This window comes from Microtus pennsylvanicus, chromosome 1 (genome assembly GCF_037038515.1).
Source record: "Microtus pennsylvanicus isolate mMicPen1 chromosome 1, mMicPen1.hap1, whole genome shotgun sequence".
In the NCBI taxonomy this organism is placed as follows: Eukaryota; Metazoa; Chordata; class Mammalia; order Rodentia; family Cricetidae; genus Microtus; species Microtus pennsylvanicus.
This window is the reverse complement of record NC_134579.1, coordinates 154,100,022-154,118,550: the sequence shown is the minus strand read 5'-3', so window position 1 is coordinate 154,118,550 and position 18,529 is coordinate 154,100,022. Positions and strand designations below refer to the sequence as shown.

Below are 18,529 nucleotides of genomic sequence, written 5' to 3'. Positions count from 1 at the left end.
GCAGGATTCAGAAAAATTTAGAATTGGAGCTCAGTATTTGTTCTCAAGACAATGGAAGCACAGTATTTGGTTAGATATCCTGTTACTGTCAGTCCTGTAGTATAAGCCCACTGTGCGAGCTGTGTGAAACTCAATTTCTCTAACCATGGAACTGTTGTTCCCTGACAGAGATTTTGTGAATGAATTCCCAGTGTGCAACTAGGAATTTTGACTTCTTGTATCCTTCTAGTCTCAATGTGGATCATCTAACGAAAGCCACTGACATCATTTCTAAAGGCATTAACATGAAAATATTGTTCTGGCAGTCATGGCCCCAAATTTTCTCATAATCACATCCTCCATGGAGCCATAATTTCCACAAAATAAATGATGTCATAAAACTACCTGAATTCTTCTCATATATTTCCGAGCTAAATTTGGATCACATGTATATCAGGTGCACAGCCGTAGGGGAAGAAAGTCTCCAAGATTCCCCAGAGGTGAAAAATCATCTGGAAAATAAAGGAATCAGTAATACACAAATAGACTTTCCTTTGGCTGCAGAAATAAAAGCAGGTGGGAAAATATGGGAACCCATATAATGTGCTGATCTGAAGAGCACTTCACCACACACACTTCCCAGGCTTCAAGAAGGACAAAGATGATTGCTTTGATTTTTCTCTTCTTTTTCCTGAACATTCCACTTCTTGTGTCCAGGTTCACTCATCCCAGGTGCTTTTGGAGAATATATGAGAATAAAGACACGGATGAAGATTTGTTGACAGATTGTATTTTCTTCCTTAATACAGAGCAGCGGCCTGTGAAGAAAGATTATTTAAACAACATTCTGAATATAAAGTGAGTTTCTTTGAATTGTCTATGTAAATGTCACGATAAGTATTCCATAGGGGTCAGAAGTATTTGTACATCCATAGGCTTTTATTTCCACAGGAGAGCGTTCACTGTCTCTTAAAAAAAAGAATTTTTTTTGTTGTATAAATGATATGTTTGCATTCTTTGAAATATGAGTTGTCACTAATAGTGGTGTCTGCTTACTTTCTTTTCACTTACCTGAGTGGCAGCTGCAGCATGTGATACTTTTCAACACTTGAGAGTGTTTACCTACTAGATCTTTGCCATTATTTAAGAAGCACGCATCTCTTCTCTATAGATCTAAACTGGTTACTCACTGTCAACACTATTTAATTTATGTCTTATTTTTCTCTCAATAATTTTACTAATTATAGCTTTGTCTTTTACCAATTTGTGAACTATGCACTTTAGATTTTGTGCATTGTTGGTTGTTCTTCTCAAATATAGCACTTTGATCACTATGCCACCCCCAGAGCTCAAATCATCGACAATTCCTCATGTTTAGTCTGCAGGAGTTAATGCTTCACTTCCATAAGTTCTTATCTCAAGTTCCTGTTGAGTATTATCAAAACTTTTGATGGCATTTTCCGTAAGGTAACAGCAAATATTTTAAGATTGTTTTTTATTTCAACATGTAGAGGTAAATATTTATATTTATTCATAAAGATACCACAATGGTAAGAAATCAAAATAGAAAATAGATTGTTTTTAAGTCTGAATGTATCATTCAGTAAGAAAGCGAATGTTTGAGTTTGTTGTTTATTGTTTATATAATCGATATTATATAAGAAGCCATAGAAGTTTTCAATTATTATTATTAGTTGATATTATTTAAGGGTAAACATGAGCACAAAATGTTATTGTTGACTATTTATATTATAAAAATTCATAAATATTTTCCATACATTGCACACTTTATATTATTGTACTTTATAAGCTTGTGATAATGGCACAAATGAATCTCACTGCAATTTCCAGATGTACATAGTTCTCAATTGCATGCCAGTATTTTGAGTTTATAGCTGGAAATGTAGACAAAAGATGTTTTGTATAAGAAAATTTAAGTTGTGCAGATATACCAGGTACAATTCCCATCGAACACACCTATTTAAGCATTAAATACTTGGACAATATTGTGGTTTAGGCTCTTAATCTCTGCATTTATGAAATGGAGTAGGTGTATCATTATGCATTCAAGGCCAGTGGCAAATAAAAACCAATTTTACTGAAAAATGTGAAATCCATTCCCTTTTATTGTCTATATGAGTGTTTCTCATGTCCATACACACAAATCAATTTATTTACCAAAAGTAGTCTGTTAGTTAAATGTATTAAAAATTAAATATTTAAAGAACATTCTGTGCCTTTAATTGGTAAACCAGAAAGAAAAAAAATACAAGATAGTGATGGTAGACACGAGGGAATATATTAACTATATTGTACACTAAATATGAAGAAATTATTAGTACAGGAATCAAACATTACCCCCAAGAGACTACTGTGCACTTACCAGTAATTCCTTGAATACCTCCTCCAGTTAAGTTTGTTTCATAAAACTTATCTGAATCTTGGTTAATGTATTATGTCTACTTTTAATATTGCTCAATTATTTCAAACTGAATATATGATAAGGTTTTCTGTATCACCAAAGCCCTACCTTTTATTTATCCATTGTGCAAGCACTAAAAAACCAGAGATGCATGGCCTTTTCTGTGAAATTTGAAAATGGCTCAACTTATATATAAGAGATTTACTTTCATGAACTTTTAAATGTTTTTAACTTTTCAGCAACTCATGTCATTGCAAACTCACAACACGGGATATGCTTCATTATTGAGGGAGGTTGGAAATATTGTCCCGTATGAGATAATACTTCTTTTTACTACAAATAATCCTATGTAGATCTCTGTCCATAATAAACACTCTTGCCTTTTATAGAACATAAACTGAAAAAAAAACAGTATTTTTGTGCCTTTGTGTTTGTGTGCCCACTCAGAGTTGGAAGGAAAGTGGATTAGTCTATGTCCGTGCCTCGGCGCTCTCTGCCTAGGCAGGATCATGTTTACTAGGCTTGCACTGGTGGTAGAGCAATTTTGACTATTATATATGATTACCTATTAATCTGTATTTCTTAATTATACATTACATTTTTGAATAAGCTTTAAAAAAAGAATGCCTTAATCAAGATCAGAAATACATATACATAAAACACTGTAGCAGGAGATGACTTATTAAACAAAACCCCATTCTATTTCAGTTATTATCATCCTAAGTGGGCCCAAGTAAATGCCATAGATTACAATCAACTGATGGACATTCATCAATGTGTAAGATTGTAAAGCATGTGCTAGGGCGACTAATACTTGTGACACACCTAGCTGTGAAGAGTTTTCACAAAGACATACAGTTACTCTCTTACATGATCTGATGTGATTCCATTATCCTCAAACTGCATCAAGATTGAAAGCAAGAGACCTGTCTATTATAAACATCGTATGTGTTCCGATTTCTCCATACTTCATTTACGTACATGTAAAATCACTGCCCTTTAATCTCAAATTTCAGTTCTTTTTCTAGTTTTGCTAAAAAAGGGATTATGAGCCATTAAATATATGCTTGCATTCTTTGAAAAGTGCGATTGACACTTCCCTTTTTACTTCCTTGATTGACAGCCCTGGTGTGTGATAGCAACACATTAGAGAGGGAATAGGGCAGTTACATACGAGCACAACTTTGCCATTATTTTAAAAACAAAGGTATTGTCTCTCTGTGTCTAAATTGTTTATTTTCTGACACTTGTTTCTTATGTATCTCTTAAATTTGTTTTCAGTAATTTTGCTAATTATAACTCTTTGTTTTTATCAACATGGGGACTACCCAAATTTTAATTTTTCGTATTGTTAATAGTTGTTATCAAACGCAGAAATTTAGTCCACTGGAACACTATAACTGTTCAAGGGTTTATGTTTCTTAATGTTTGGGAGAAAGGAATTGGTGTTTGGGCTTCACAAGATCTAGTCTCAAATGCCTCTTGTGTGTTACTAAAATTTTCAATGACACTGTCTTGTGGTAATAAAAATATTCAAAAATTATTCTTATTTTAAAATATACATGTAAATGAATAAAGAAATCATAGTAGTACAATATCTAAGTGGGAAATAAGTTCATTTTACTCTGAGTGAATTGTTTAGAATGAGGAAGTATGATTAATGTTTATTGGTCAGATTTATGAAATGATTAGGAAGAGACAGAAGTTACTGCTCTTCCCCAAAAAAATAAACACAAATTGGTATTATTCACTCTTATCTTGCTTATTACCCACTTTTATTACAGAAAGCCTCATAAACAATTTCCTCAGATTTTATTCTTTATCATCTTCTGTTTTATAAAGATGTTAAACTGGCATATACAAATTAATATAGGATGCTATTGTTGTGTTAGTGTAACTGGAAATGTAGTCAAAGCAGTTTTATAGTATAAAAAACAATTGGTCTGAAGTCTCCAGTTGGAATATATGACATTCTGTGTAAACATAAATTAGGTGAAGAGTACTAAGAAGGTAGGACATGGCCTTAATCTCTGCAATAAGAACCTGGAGCTGGTGTATCTTTGTACTTTTGAGGCCAGTGTAATCTGTAGCAAATTATTGTACAAAACCTTGGAATCCATTCTCTATTAATTACCCACATTGACATTAATACTGTCTATATACATTGGTGTACACATACATACAGCTTTACAAAACACATCTTTGGTATTTAAATTCATTTAAATATAAACCTTAAGAAGAGATTTTACACCTCCATTAGATAAATCAGATAAAAAGAATGACACAAAGATCAAGGGCATATGTTAACTATAATGCCCACTCATTATAAAGAATTGAAAGCAAAACAGCCGAATGTTTCCCATACTATTGTACACTCAACAGGCATTATTTGAGAGTCTTAACAAATTCAGTTAATTTCATAAGAAAATATAATAAACTCATAGGCTCACATGTCTCTTGAATTTTTCACATTGATCGATGATTTAAAAATGAATATATGAATAGGTTTATTGTTTGGATAAAGCCTCTGCCATTGTCTTTATCTTTATAGTAAGCACTTAAAAACCAGAAATTGAAAACACACTCTTTGAAAGGTGCTGATGTATCACTTTATTTATGGAAGATACATTCTGATGAACTTTTAAAGCTTTTTACAAGCTTCCAGCTACTTATATTATTCTAATCTAACAGCATAGGTCGTTTGTGTCAGTATTGGCAGTGGTTGAGAATATGGTACAGTACATAGTAATCCATCTATTGACTACTCAGGATCATCTGTAGATCTCTGTCCGTATTAATCACCATATCCTTTTACAGAACAACAACTAAAAACTTCCAGTTTTTACTGGCCTTAGCTTTTTCCATGGATGAAGTCAACAGGAACCCTGATCTTCTACCAAATTCATCATTCGTATTTGATTGTATAAACCATGGGTGTGACGATGGGCCAAAAATGTATAGTTGCTTGAATTTTTATGAATTAGTTCATGATTTCCCCCCTAATTATGTGTGTTATGAACAGACTATGTGTCTAGCGGTGCTTACAGGACCAAATTTGGCGAAATCCGTGATCATTGGGAACATGCTCAATCTCTTGAAAAATCATCAGGTGAGATTTTCTGTTGTAACTTTGCAAGTAATTCTAATTCTACTCTTATAATCCTAGTAGCTAAGAAGATTCTGAGGAGGATACTATTATCAAATTTGCATTAAACGGTGTAGTTCAAGGTTTATTCATTAGTATTGGGGCCTCATTTCCCTTTTTGAAATTGAGATGAGGGAAGAAGTAACAGATAAGGAGTTTTTTTAAGGAAGTCTTGACCTAAAGTAAGTTTACAAATTCTTATGTACGTGTGCTACCTCGTGCTGCTCCCTGTGTTGTAGGTCCTTCAGATTACCTATGGACCTTTCCATCCCATCCTGAGCAATCGTGAACAATTTCCCTCTCTGTATCAGATGGCTGCCAAGGATACATCTTTAGCCATGGCCATGATCTCTTTGATGCATTACTTCAACTGGAACTGGATTGGACTGGCCATCTCAGACAATGATCAGGGTACTCAATTTCTCACACAATTAAGAGGAGAGATGGAAAAAATTACAGTCTGCTTTGCCTTTGTGAGTGTGATCCCAGTCGAGATGCATTTATTCTTGACGCAAGCTGAAGTTTATTATAACCAAATATTGACATCATCCACTAATGTGGTTATCATTTATGGAGACCCAGAGAGTTCTCTAGCTGTGGCCTTTAGAAGGTGGCGATCTCTAGGTTTACAGAGAATATGGGTCACCACCTCACAGTGGGATGGCACTGCAACTAAGCATGACTTCCCACTTGATTCATTCAATGGGAAAATAACTTTTGCACACCATCATGCTGAGGTTTCTCATTTTAAAACATTTGTCCAGACATTGAACCCTCTCAAATACACAGATGAATTCCTGGCCAGGCTGGAGTGGATGACCTTGAACTGCAAAGTCTCAGCTTCTATATGTAAGACCCTGCAGAATTGCTTATCCAATGCCTCATTGCAATGGCTAAAGGCACAGACTTTTGACATGGCCTTTAGTGATGAGAGTTATGACATATATAATGCGGTGTATGCTGTGGCCCATGCCTTCCATGAAATGCTTCTTCAGCATGTACATAATCAACCCATGGATAATGAAAAAGAAAATTCTGCTCACTGCATGAAGGTCGTGTTTCTTCTTTTGGATGAAATTTGATGTCATCAATGTCAATGTCTTTAAATGTCTGTCAAATGTCCCAATTTACTAAATTAGGGAATATTTCATAAAATAGAAAGATTTCTGGAAATTTTTTCTTCATAATGATGTACATCTGATGCTGGTATAAATCTTAATGCAAAAGACATGGTGTGGAAGGGACAATTTGTAAAGAAAGTACACTGATATTGTTATAGAGTACCAGACAATCACCACAGCTATTCTAAAACTGTAAGCCCAAGTCCTTCCTCCTTAATCTTCCTCTTTATGAGAAGATGAATCCTTGCATATTTATTTTCAAATATGTGATAATCAGCTTATGAGAAGATTTTCACTAGTGTTCTAAACTGAATCTGCTCACACTGTAGGCACTTGGGACCTCATTTCTCACCCTGAGTGAATGTAATTACGCAGTAAACAGTGTCATCCTTCAGTTAAGACATACATTTGTATACATAAGGATGAATGCATTGTTCTTCTTGTATATGGTTTCACATTTTTGTGTTTCTAGGTATTTCTTATTGTATCTGTGTTAGTGAGTATATATATATATATATATATATATATATATATATATATCTGTATATTTGTTTATCTATCTCTTTGAGGAACTGAAAATAAATTTCTCTTGCATCAATGTCATTCTGAATGGGAGTTTGTTTCTGTGAATAACTTTTTGTGTATATTTTCAGTGCATGTGTTTATATGTGTTGTGTTCACTTTGTATATTGCTTGAACATATGTATATCTTTGTCTTTGTCTGTCTGTTTCTCTCAATCTATCTTTGTATATGAGCATAAATCCATCAATATCAATAGCTCTCTGTGTAGGTGTTTTTGTCTGTGAGTGTCTCCCTGTGTGTATTTGTAATTTAATTTGTGCATGTATTTGTGGCCCTCTTTATATGTTTCACAGCTTTCTGTATTTGTGTGTCTGTTTTGGTGCATATGTCTCACTGTGTGTATCATTGTTTTCATGTGTGAGTGTTGGTATTTGTGCGTATGTCTGTATGAAATGTATGTTGATGCATTATGTATGTCTATATGGAAGTGATTCTCTGACTGTATGTCTCTGTCTCTTTCTCATGGTGTGTGTGTGTTTTCATATTGGTGTTTTGTATCTGCATATATGTCTGTGTTTCTGTTTGGTACCTTTTTCTGAAAGAACTTAAATTGTAGGAACATTATGATAACTTTATTTGTCCACATGATTTACTGTTATTTCTCCCCTGGACACTTTCAGTAATACTGCTTTTAAGGTGAAATAAAATGCATTTTATGAATTCAAGAAAGGGCATACACATTTTAGCATGGTTTGTTTCTTTCAGCTGCACTCCTTTCTGAGGAAAACACGCTTCACTAATCCAGTTGGAGACAGAGTGATTATGAACCAGAAAGGAAATCATCAGGAAGAGTATGGCATTTTTCGTATTTGGAATTTCCCATATGGTCTTGGACTTAAGGTGAAAATAGGAGAGTTTAACTCATATTTTCCATATGGTCATCAGATGCATATATATGAAGACATGATAGAGCATGCAACAGGAAGTAGACAGGTGGGTCTGACTTAACTGCATTCTTTTTCATTACACAACAGTAACACAGACAATGGGATTAATTTGTGCTGTCTTATAACCAAGAAAAATAATTAGTCACATTACAAAGCATTTACTGTCCTCCTATTGTATGGTTCTACATCCATTTTTGATATGACATTTTATCAATACTTTAAGGATTGCAGATATGCGTACAATTAATTTTTTTTTTTTTTTTGGTTTTTCAAGACAGGGTTTCTCTGTGGCTTTGGATCCTGTCCTGGAACTAGCTCTGTAGACCAGGCTGGTCTCGAACTCACAGAGATCCACCTGCCTCTGCCTCCCGAGTGCTGGGATTAAAGGCGTGCGGCACCATCGCCCAGCCCATACAATTAATTTTTATCATTCCAGAATATCTTTATTTTTTAATATATAATATATTATGAATGTTACTACTGTGATATATTTTTATTGACATTTTTTGAGCTCTACATTTTTTTCTGCTCCCCTCCTTGCTCTTCCTTTCCTGGTCAACCCTCCCCCAAAAAGCACCCATGCTTTCAATTTACTCAAGATATATTGTCTCTACTTCCTGTGTAGATTAGATCTAGGTATGTCTCTCCTACCATCCTCATTGTTGTCTAAGTTCTCTGGGATTGTGGTTTGTAAGCTGGTTTTCTTAGCTTCTTCTTTAAAAACCACTTCTGAGGCAGTACATATGATAACTGTCTTTCCGTGACTGGGTTATCTCACTCAAAATGATGTTTTTCAGCTCCATCTATTTTCCTGAAAATTTTAAGATGTCGTTATCTGTTTCTGCTGTGTAGTATTCCATCATGTAATGTTCCACTTTTTTTTTGAAACCATTCTTTGGTAAGGGGCATTTAGTCTGTTTCCAGGTTCTTGTATGACAAACAATGCTGCTATGGACATAGTTGATGATATGTCCTTGTGGCACAATTGTGCATCTTTGGATAAATACCCCAAAGTGGTATTACTAGGTTTTAGGGAAGGTTTTATTTCCTACTTTTCTGAGAAATCATCATACTGGTGTCCAAATGGGTTGTACCATCTTGCATTCCCACCAGCAATTCAAAAGTGCTCCTTTTACCCTACACTTCTCCAGCATAAGTAGTCATCAGTGTTTTTGATATTTGCCATTCTTTTTTTATTAAATTTTTTAATTAAAAATTTCTGCCTCCACACCACCTACCTTTTCCCTCCCTTTCCCCCCACTCCCCACGTTCCACTCCTCTCTCCCCTCATTCTCCAGTCCAAAGACAGTCAGGGTTCCCTGCCCTGTGGGCAGTCCATGTTCCTCCCACCTCCATCCAGGTCTAGGAAGGTGAGCATCCAAACCGGCTAGGCTCCCACAAAGCCAGTGCATGCAGTAGGGTCAAAACTCAGTGCCATTGTCCTTCACTTCTCAGCAGCCCTAATTGTTTACCATATTCAGTGAGTCTGGTTTTATCCCATGTATTTTTAACCCAGTTCAGCTTGTCTTGGTGATCTCCTAATAGATCAGCCCCACTGTCTCAGTGGGTGGGTGCCCCCTTTGCAGGCTTGACTTCCTTGCTCATGTTCTCCCTCTTTCTGTTCCTCATTTGGACCTTGGGAGCTCAGTCCATTGCTTCAGTGTGGGTCTCTGTCTCTATCTCCATCCATCGCCAGATGAAGATTCTATGGTGATATGCAGGATATTCGTTAGTATGGCAATAGGATAGGGTCATTTCAGGCTCTCTCTCCTCAGCTGCCCAAGAGATACCATCTTACACCTGTCAGAATGGCTAAAATAAAAACACCAATGATGGCCATTTCTGGAGAGGATGTGGAGTAAGGGGTCACTCATCCATTGCTGGTGGGATTGCAAACTTCTGCAACCACTATGGAAACCAGTGTGGCAGTTTCTCAGGAAATTTGGTATCAGCCTACCCCAGGACCCAGCAATAAAACTCTTGGTAATATATGGAATATACCCAAGAGATGCCCTATATACTACAAAAGTATTTGTTCAACCATGTTCATAGCAGCATTATTTGTAATATCCAGAACCTGGAAACAACCTAGTTGCCCTTCCACGGAAGAGTGGATGAAGAAAGTGTGGAATATATGCACATTAGAGTACCACTCAGCAGTAAAAAAGAATGACTTCTCGAATTTTGCATGAAAATGGATGCAAATAGAAAACATCCTGAGTGAGGTAACTCAGACCCTAAAAGATGAACATTGGATGTACTCACTCATAATTGGTTTTTATCCATAAAGATAGGACAGTGAGCCTATAATTCGTGATCCTAGAGACGCTAAATAAGAATGGGGACCCAAAGAAAAATATATAGTTATCCCACTGGATATTGGAAGTAGTCAAATTGTGGGCAAAAATTTGGGAACTGGGGGGTTGGGTGGGATGGGGGAATGGTGATATGGGAAGAGAAACGTGAGAAGGGGAGGATAGGGAGAACTTGGAGGAATGGGATGGTTGGGATAATGAAAGGTTGGGTATGGGAGCAGAGAAGTATGTATCTTAATTAAGGGAGCCATTTTAGGGGTGGCAAGAGCCTTGACTATAGAGGGGTTCCCAGGGGATCTTTGCCATTATTACAGTTGTAAGATGGACTCTCATCATAAAGCCAGCCACACCGAACTTTATAGAAGAGAAAGTGGAAAGTACATTTGAACGCATTGGCACTGGAGACCATGTCCTAAATATAACCCAAGCAGCACAGACACTGAGAGAAACAATTAATAAATGGGACCTCCTGAAACTGTATAACTTCTGTAAAGCAAAGGACTCTGTCAATAAGATAAAACAGCCTACAGAATGGAAAAAAAAACTTCACTAACCCCTCATCAGTCAGTGATCTGGTCTCCAAAATATATATATAAAAAAAAAAACTCAAGAAATTAGTCATCAAGAGTACAAATAATTCAAATCAAACTTTTACTGAGGTTTCTCAAATATGGGGAGGATTTGTAAACCATTTATATCTCAGGAAACACCGTTCTTTCCAGCTCAATTGATATCAGTTATGCCCCTCCTCACTCTGCCTATTTAGCTTTATTTTTCTTTGTGTCAGGCTTTGCAGTGCAGTTTTTAGAGTTCATGTGTGTTATCTGACATTTTATGAGACATTCCCCCTATTTCAGATATCTGTTCTTTTTTGCTTTCTGTGACTTTGCTGTGATTAATATTGACCAAAATCTTATAGAGGAGAAGGTTTGATTGGGATCATGAATTACAGCAAAGAAATGACAAGTTAGGCAGGCATATGGAGACTGCATCTAAATCACAGAATCTGAAGGAACATAGCTTACTGGTTTTCTCTGAATTCTCACACAGCGCTGACTAGGGACATCACTGCCCACAGTGGGCAGGGTAGTCCTATATCAACTACCCATTAATAGAATGCTTAAATAACTTGACAGCATGCTAATTCAATGGAGAGAAATATTTTAGGTAAGATTCCTTCTAACTTATTAATGTACTTTGTATCACTCTGATGAAAATTAAGTAGAAAAACCATTTTGTAAGCTCTATAGTGTTTGTTCATATAAAAAAAAACATTCTTCCTCCTAAATTTCTAGGTATGGGAAGCTGCTCAAATTTACATCAGTTTGTTTCCATACATTTGTATGCCTGGTATTATAAAATGTATTAAGCTTAATCTGATAACTGTTTTGGTGTATATAAAACTAGCTAATTGGTATATCAACATGATAATGAAATATAGTTATAGAAGTAGGTAAAACTCCTGACACCAGCATGTATCTGATTTTTCACAGATGCCGCCGTCTGTGTGCAGTGCTGATTGTGGTCCTGGATTCAGAAAGTTCCGGCAGGAAGGAATGGCCGCCTGCTGTTTTGATTGCAGCCCCTGCCCACAAAATGAAGTTTCTAATGAGACCAGTGAGTGTTTGCTAATGAGATAAATCGTTCACTTCACATAGATCATCTTCTCTCAGTCATACTGATTTGATCAAATGGACCAAAAGACAATTAAAGAAATAAAATATATTACTTTCCTAAGTTAAGTTTTACAAGTCTATGATTATTATCTATTTATTTTAAAAAAACTTGTTATACCATTGTAGTGGTATTTCAATTTTATTTTAATGAATAAAAACTATCTGAAGATCTAAGAGTAAAACAGTGCACCGGTTAGCCTTACAGACCACATTATAGTGACATACACGTTTAATCCCAGTAGCTACAATGTGATATGCACATTCAATCCCAGTCACTACTATAGCTGATGTAGAAATCAGGGGGTACACACCTTTAATTCCAGTGCTATATGCCTTTAGTCTAAGCCCTAGAGAGGAAGATGGACAGTTCTCAGACATGGTCTGTTAGGTTTTTGTATTTTACATTTGTTTTATTTTGTATATTGTATACAAATTTTGTATATTGATACCAATTTTGTATATTGATACAAATTTGAGATTCATTTTGTTAAAACATACTGTACATGCATTTTGAATCTTGTTCATGGTATTGTACCTATACAGCTCATTTAACAATATAATGCTAATTTCTAGTCCTGGAAAATTAATATCATCAGCTGTTTAGGAAAATAGAGCAGACCAAGCTACTCCAGAGAAGATAATGGATATTGAAGAAACTCCATAAGGAGTTTACTTTCTTTGTGGCAAAAGTAAGTCATTGATGGAAAGTAAATTAGCTATAAGCATTTGGACTCACCAAGATAAGCTACAGACTAAATATTTTTCTCAATATGTCAAATGCAAATAGACTCCATATTGTGGATGTATTTCTTCCCTGTATATATTATATACAGTCATTGTTCTTATTGTATATAGTTTTTATATTAATTATAGCCTTCTTTTTATTATTTTTTGACAAAAAAGGGAAATGTAGAGGCATTTCAATGGTACTTTAATAAATAAAGACTGTTTGAAGATCTGAGGGTAAAACTGTTTTACTTTTCAGCATTATAGAAGAGACTATGGTAAACAAAAAAACCACCTTTAATCCCAATAGACACCCTGGTTAATATAGAAATCTGGTGTTGCTTGTTTTTATCCCAGTGTTGCATGCCTTTATTTGAAACCTAGAGGGAAATATAAAATGGGGTGGGGAGACAGCTCTCAGACACAGTCTCTTTCTCAGATTTCAAGAGGCAAGATTGCCATTTCAGACTGAGGTCAAAGTAAGAGCCAGTGACTCGGTGTTTTTCTTTGCAATCTTCAGGTTGAGACCCAAGTTCTGACCCAAAGTTTTTACTAATTGTGCTTCATACCATGACATACATCTTTGACTCCTTGAAAGTCTGTATTTGCTGGACTTTCCTCAAAGAAACAGTTTTGACAGTCATACAACATTGTGACTGAATTCTACCCAAGTGTGGAGTGTTCTATAGATGTCTGTTAAGTCCATTTGGTTAATTACATCTGTTAGTTTTCTTATTTCTCTGTTAAGTTTCTATCTGGTTGTCCTGTGCACTGGTAAGAGAGGAGTGTTAAAATCTCCTGTTATTAGTGTGTGGAATTTGATGTGTGAATTGAGTTCTAGTAATGTTTCTTTTACATATGTGGGTCCTTTTATATTAGGGACATAGATATTCAGGATTGAGACTTTATCTTGATGAATTTTTCCTGTTATGAGTATAAAGTGTCCTTTTCCATCTCTTCTGTCTGATTTTAGTTTGAAATGAATTTTGTTAGATATTAGGATAGCCACACGCACTTGTTTCCTAGATCTGTTTGATTGGAAAATCTTTTCCCAACCCTTTACTCTGAGGTAGTATCTGTCTTTGAGGTTGAGTTGTGTTTCTTGTAAACAGCAGAATGTTGGTTCCTGTTTTCTATTCCATTCTCTTAACCTGACCTTTTTATTGGTGAATTGAATCCATTGATATTAAATGATGTTAATGACCAATGGTTGTGAACTCTGGTTATTTTTTTGGTGGTAGTGTTTGTGTGTTTCCCCGCTTTGAGTTGTGTTGGTGGAGGGTTGTCAGATGTCTGTGCTATTGTGGGTGTTTTTGACTTCTTTGGGTTGAGATTTTCCTTCTACTAACTTTTGTAAGGCTGGTTTTGTAGATACATATTGTTTAAATCAGATTTTGTCATGGAATATATTTTTTTCTCCATCGATGGTGAAAGAAAGCTTTACTGGGTATAGTAGTATGGGCTTGCATCCATGGTCTGTTAGGGTCTGCAGCACATCTATCCTAGATCTTCTGCCTTACATGGTTTCCTTTGAGAAGTCAGGTGTAATTCTGATAGGTTTACCTATTTATGTTACTTGACCTTCTTCCTTTGCTGCTCTTACTATTCTTTCTTATTCAGTATGTTTTGTGTTTTGATTATTATATGGCAAGGGATATTTTCTTGATCAAATCTATGTGGTGATCTCTAAGCTTCTTGTACCTTCATAGGGAATGCCATTTACAGTGAGATCATTTACTTTCCATTGCCTATGAATCAAAGATATAGAATACTCAGCTCCCTCGCCAGCACCATGTGTTTCTCATTGCCAGCATGTCCCAGAAAGATAATAATGGACTTAGCTTCCAACTATAGGGCATCCATTTGAGAAAAAAGTGTTTTATGACTGTCCAAATTAACCTGTTCAATCAAAATTAAATTATTTGTCCTATCAGGGGGTTCTGCTTTTACCTTTATAAACTGCTATTTTCCTACAGGCCCCACCTGTCTCTTCTAAACAGAGGCAGTGCTATGTACTCCCTGATCAAAACCCGTTCCCTCCTCCCTTGTTGACTTACCCTTATTCATTTTCTATCTCTTGTCTTTGATTCTTTTTCCCTACCCATTGTCCTCTTGGACACATCAATCTCCTTTTGGTTGAGAACTTGATCTTAGTATGTTGTGTGCAGACTCCAAGGGTCCCTACAGATTCTCTTTCCTGTTTCTTATATGTCAGTATGTTTTGTCTGGTGAATTCATACTAGAGAATGTATCACCTAACTTGTCCTATAGAAGACATGATCTCCATCTATTTCAGGGAAACAATTCATGAAATATAAACACATCAAAAATCTCTCTAACCACGAGATCTGAGATATTATTATTTTTTTATTTTTATTTATTTATTTATTTATTTCTTTATTAAGGATTTCTGCCTCCCCCCCCTCATCCGCCTCCCATTTCCCTCCTCCTCCCCCGATCAAGTCACCCTCCCTCATCTGCTCGAAGAGCAATCTGGGTTCCCTGACCTGTGGGAAGCCCAAGGACCGCCCACCTCTATCCAGGTCTCCAAAGGTGAGCATCCAAACTGCCTAGGCTCCCCCAAAGCCAGTACGCACAGTAGGATAAAAATCCCATTGCCATTGTTCTTGAGTTCTCAGTAGTCCTCATTGTCCACTATGTTCAGCTAGTCCGGATTTATCCCATGCTTTTTCAGACCCAGGCCAGCTGGCCTTGGTGAGTTCCCGATAGAACATCCCCATTGTCTCAGTGTGTTGGTGCACCCCTCGCGGTCCTGAGGTCCTTGCTCGTGCTCTCTCTCCTTCTGCTCCTGATTTGGACCTTGAGATTTCTGTCCCATGCTCCTCTGTCTCTGTCTCCTTTCATCACCTGATGAAGGTTAATATTCATGAGGATGACTATGTGTTTGTCTTTGGGTTCACCTTCTTACTTAGATTCTCTAGGAACATGCATTATAAGTTCATTGTCCTTTATTTATGGCTAGAAACCAAATATGAGTGAGTACATCCCATGTTCCTCTTTTTGGGTCTGGCTTACCTCACTCAGGATAGTGTTTTCTATTTCCATCCATTTGTATGCAAAATTCAAGAAGTCCTTGTTTTTTACTGCTGAGTGATACTCTAATATGTATATATTCCATACTTTCTTCATCCATTCTTCCATTCAAGGGCATCTAGGTTGTTTCCAGGTTCTGGCTATTACAAACAATGCTGCCATGAACATAGTTGAACATATACTTTTGTTGTATGATAGGGCCTCTCTTGGGTATATTCCCAAGAGTGGTATTGCTGGATCCAGAGGTAGGTTGATTCCGAATTTCCTGAGAAACCGAAACACTGCTTTCCAGAGTGGTTGCACTAAGACAAACAGGCAACCCACTTACTGGGAGAAGATTTTCACCAACCCCGCAACTGACAAAGGTCTGATCTCCAAAATATATAAAGAAATCAAGAAACTAGACCGTAAAAGGCTAATCAATCCAATTATAAAATGGAGCACTGAGCTGAACAGAGAATTCTCAACAGAAGAACTTCAAATGGCCAAAAGACACTTAAGATCATGCTCAACTTCCCTAGCGATCAGGGAAATGCAAATCAAGACAACTTTAAGATACCATCTTACACCTGTCAGAATGGCTAAAATAAAAAACACCAATGATAGCCTTTGCTGGAGAGGTTGTGGAGAAAGGGGGACACTCACCCATTGCTGGTGGGAATGCAAACTTGAGATCTGAGATATTAAATACACTCTGTGCAATACAGATATTTTAATCTCTGTAAACTCACTAGGTTGAGTCAATTCATCATAGCATTCAGTAAGGACTGAAAATATCTGTGTTTTTTGATAATATAAAATGTTATCACCAAGACAAAGTTAAATAGACAACATATTATTTTATTTCATTTCCCACATTTATAATTCATATACTGAAATAAAAGTATTGCTATGCAGCAGAGTCTCTCAGCTACATCATCAGCAAAGGATTCAGATATCACAATATTTACTCAAACACTGAATTGAAATATTCTGTCAATAAATGGCAGTAGTTGTAGTAATCATGCTTTTCTCTCTCCAGCAGATGTGGATAATTGTGTGAAGTGTCAAGAGGACCAGTATGCCAACAGAGAACAGAACCAGTGTATTCAAAAGGCTGTGGTCTTTCTGAACTACAAAGATACCTTAGGGATGGTTCTTACCTTAATGGCCTTGTTCTTCTCTGCATTCACAGCTGTGGTTCTTGGGATATTTGTGAAGCATCATGACACTCCCATTGTCAAGGCCAACAACCAGAATCTCAGCTACATCTTGTTAATTTCACTCATCTTCTGTTTCCTGTGTCCCTTGCTTTTCATTGGGCATCCCAACTCAGCTACCTGTGTTCTGCAACATATTACGTTTGGAATTGTATTTACTCTGGCTGTTTCAACTGTGTTGGCCAAAACAGTGACTGTGATGCTTGCTTTCAAAGTCACAACCCCTGGAACAAGGATGAGGTATTTTCTGGTTTCTGGAGTTCCCAATTATATCATTGCCGTCTGTACGCTCATCCAAATTATTCTCTGTACAATCTGGTTGCAATTTTATCCTCCTTTTATTGACAAAGATGTGCACTCTGAGCATGGCCAAATCATCATTGTGTGCAACAAGGGCTCAGTTACCGCATTCTACTGTGTCCTGGGATACCATGGCTCCCTTGCATTCGCAAGCTTCATTGTTGCTTTCTTGGCCAGGAATCTCCCTGACACATTCAATGAAGCCAAGTTGCTGACCTTCAGTATGCTGTTGTTTTGCAGTGTCTGGATAACCTTCCTCCCTGTCTACCACAGCACCAAGGGCAAGATAATGGTGGTTGTGGAGGTCTTGTCCATCTTGGCTTCCAGTGCAGGCCTACTGGGATGCATTTTCATCCCCAAGTGCTATATAATTTTGTTAAGACCAGAGAGAAATTCTCTTCAAAAGTTAAGGGAGAAAACATCTTCCTGAACACACATTTCATAAATTGTAACTGATAATTACCGTATTGGTTCAGAACCACCTAATATAATACAATGTAAACTGTATGAATGGCTAATGATTCTCATCATTTCTTCTAATCATGAGGCACAGCAGTGTCATGTACACTACTTTTCTGTACAATTTCATCTATAATGATCCCCACAGCCAATTATTTTATAAGATTCAATTTATTACAATTACTGTACAAGAGATGTATTCCTTTATTCCTCAATTCCCCGGCAACATTAAAATTAATGCTAAGTAATTCTACTGATAAAGGAGTGCATGTGGAATTTTGAATGCAAATGAAAACAGAGAAATTTTTTAGTAGAGTTAAATATTGCTATCAGATGGAAAAACTAATATGCTCATTTTTGGAGCAAGAAAAGTGAATACCATTGCATCCTAGGAGTTAGAGGAGTAGAATTTAGGAGAGAGAGAAATTTCTGATAAGTAGATATAATGGATATTGAGGAAGATAAAATGTTTCTCCACATTTAAATTCATGTGTTCTTTTTCTGAGGAAATGAGTTCACTATCTATTCCAGGCAACTTGCAGTCCCTATAACAATAGCTCTAATGAAAGAGTTGCACTCTTCTGACTTCCAAGAACATGTACATTCAGATGTGCATATAATAACACACTCAAAAAGCAAACATACTAATTGAAGTTAAAATAA

The 18,529-nt window shown here is 36.4% G+C and overlaps 1 protein-coding gene across 1 annotated transcript; it reads left to right on the top strand.

Moving 5' to 3' along the window:
* The first annotated feature begins 640 nt into the window (after positions 1-640).
* LOC142842465 (vomeronasal type-2 receptor 116-like) lies at positions 641-17,837 on the top strand. The gene is made up of 6 exons (XM_075959191.1): positions 641-837; positions 5,219-5,510; positions 5,786-6,598; positions 7,956-8,183; positions 11,946-12,069; positions 16,933-17,837. Exons 1-6 carry the CDS (start codon positions 641-643, stop codon positions 17,835-17,837), a joined length of 2,559 nt encoding a protein of 852 aa, XP_075815306.1.
* Positions 17,838-18,529: the final 692 nt, after the last annotated feature.

Coding starts and splice junctions, on each gene's coding strand:
- LOC142842465 (XM_075959191.1), top strand. CDS start 641: ATGATTGCTTTGATTTTTCTCTTCTTTTTCCTGAACATTCCACTTCTT. Junction 838..5,218: donor AACAACATTCTGAATATAAA/GTGAGTTTCTTT, acceptor ATCCTTTTACAG/AACAACAACTAAAAACTTCC. Junction 6,599..7,955: donor ATTCTGCTCACTGCATGAAG/GTCGTGTTTCTT, acceptor TGTTTCTTTCAG/CTGCACTCCTTTCTGAGGAA.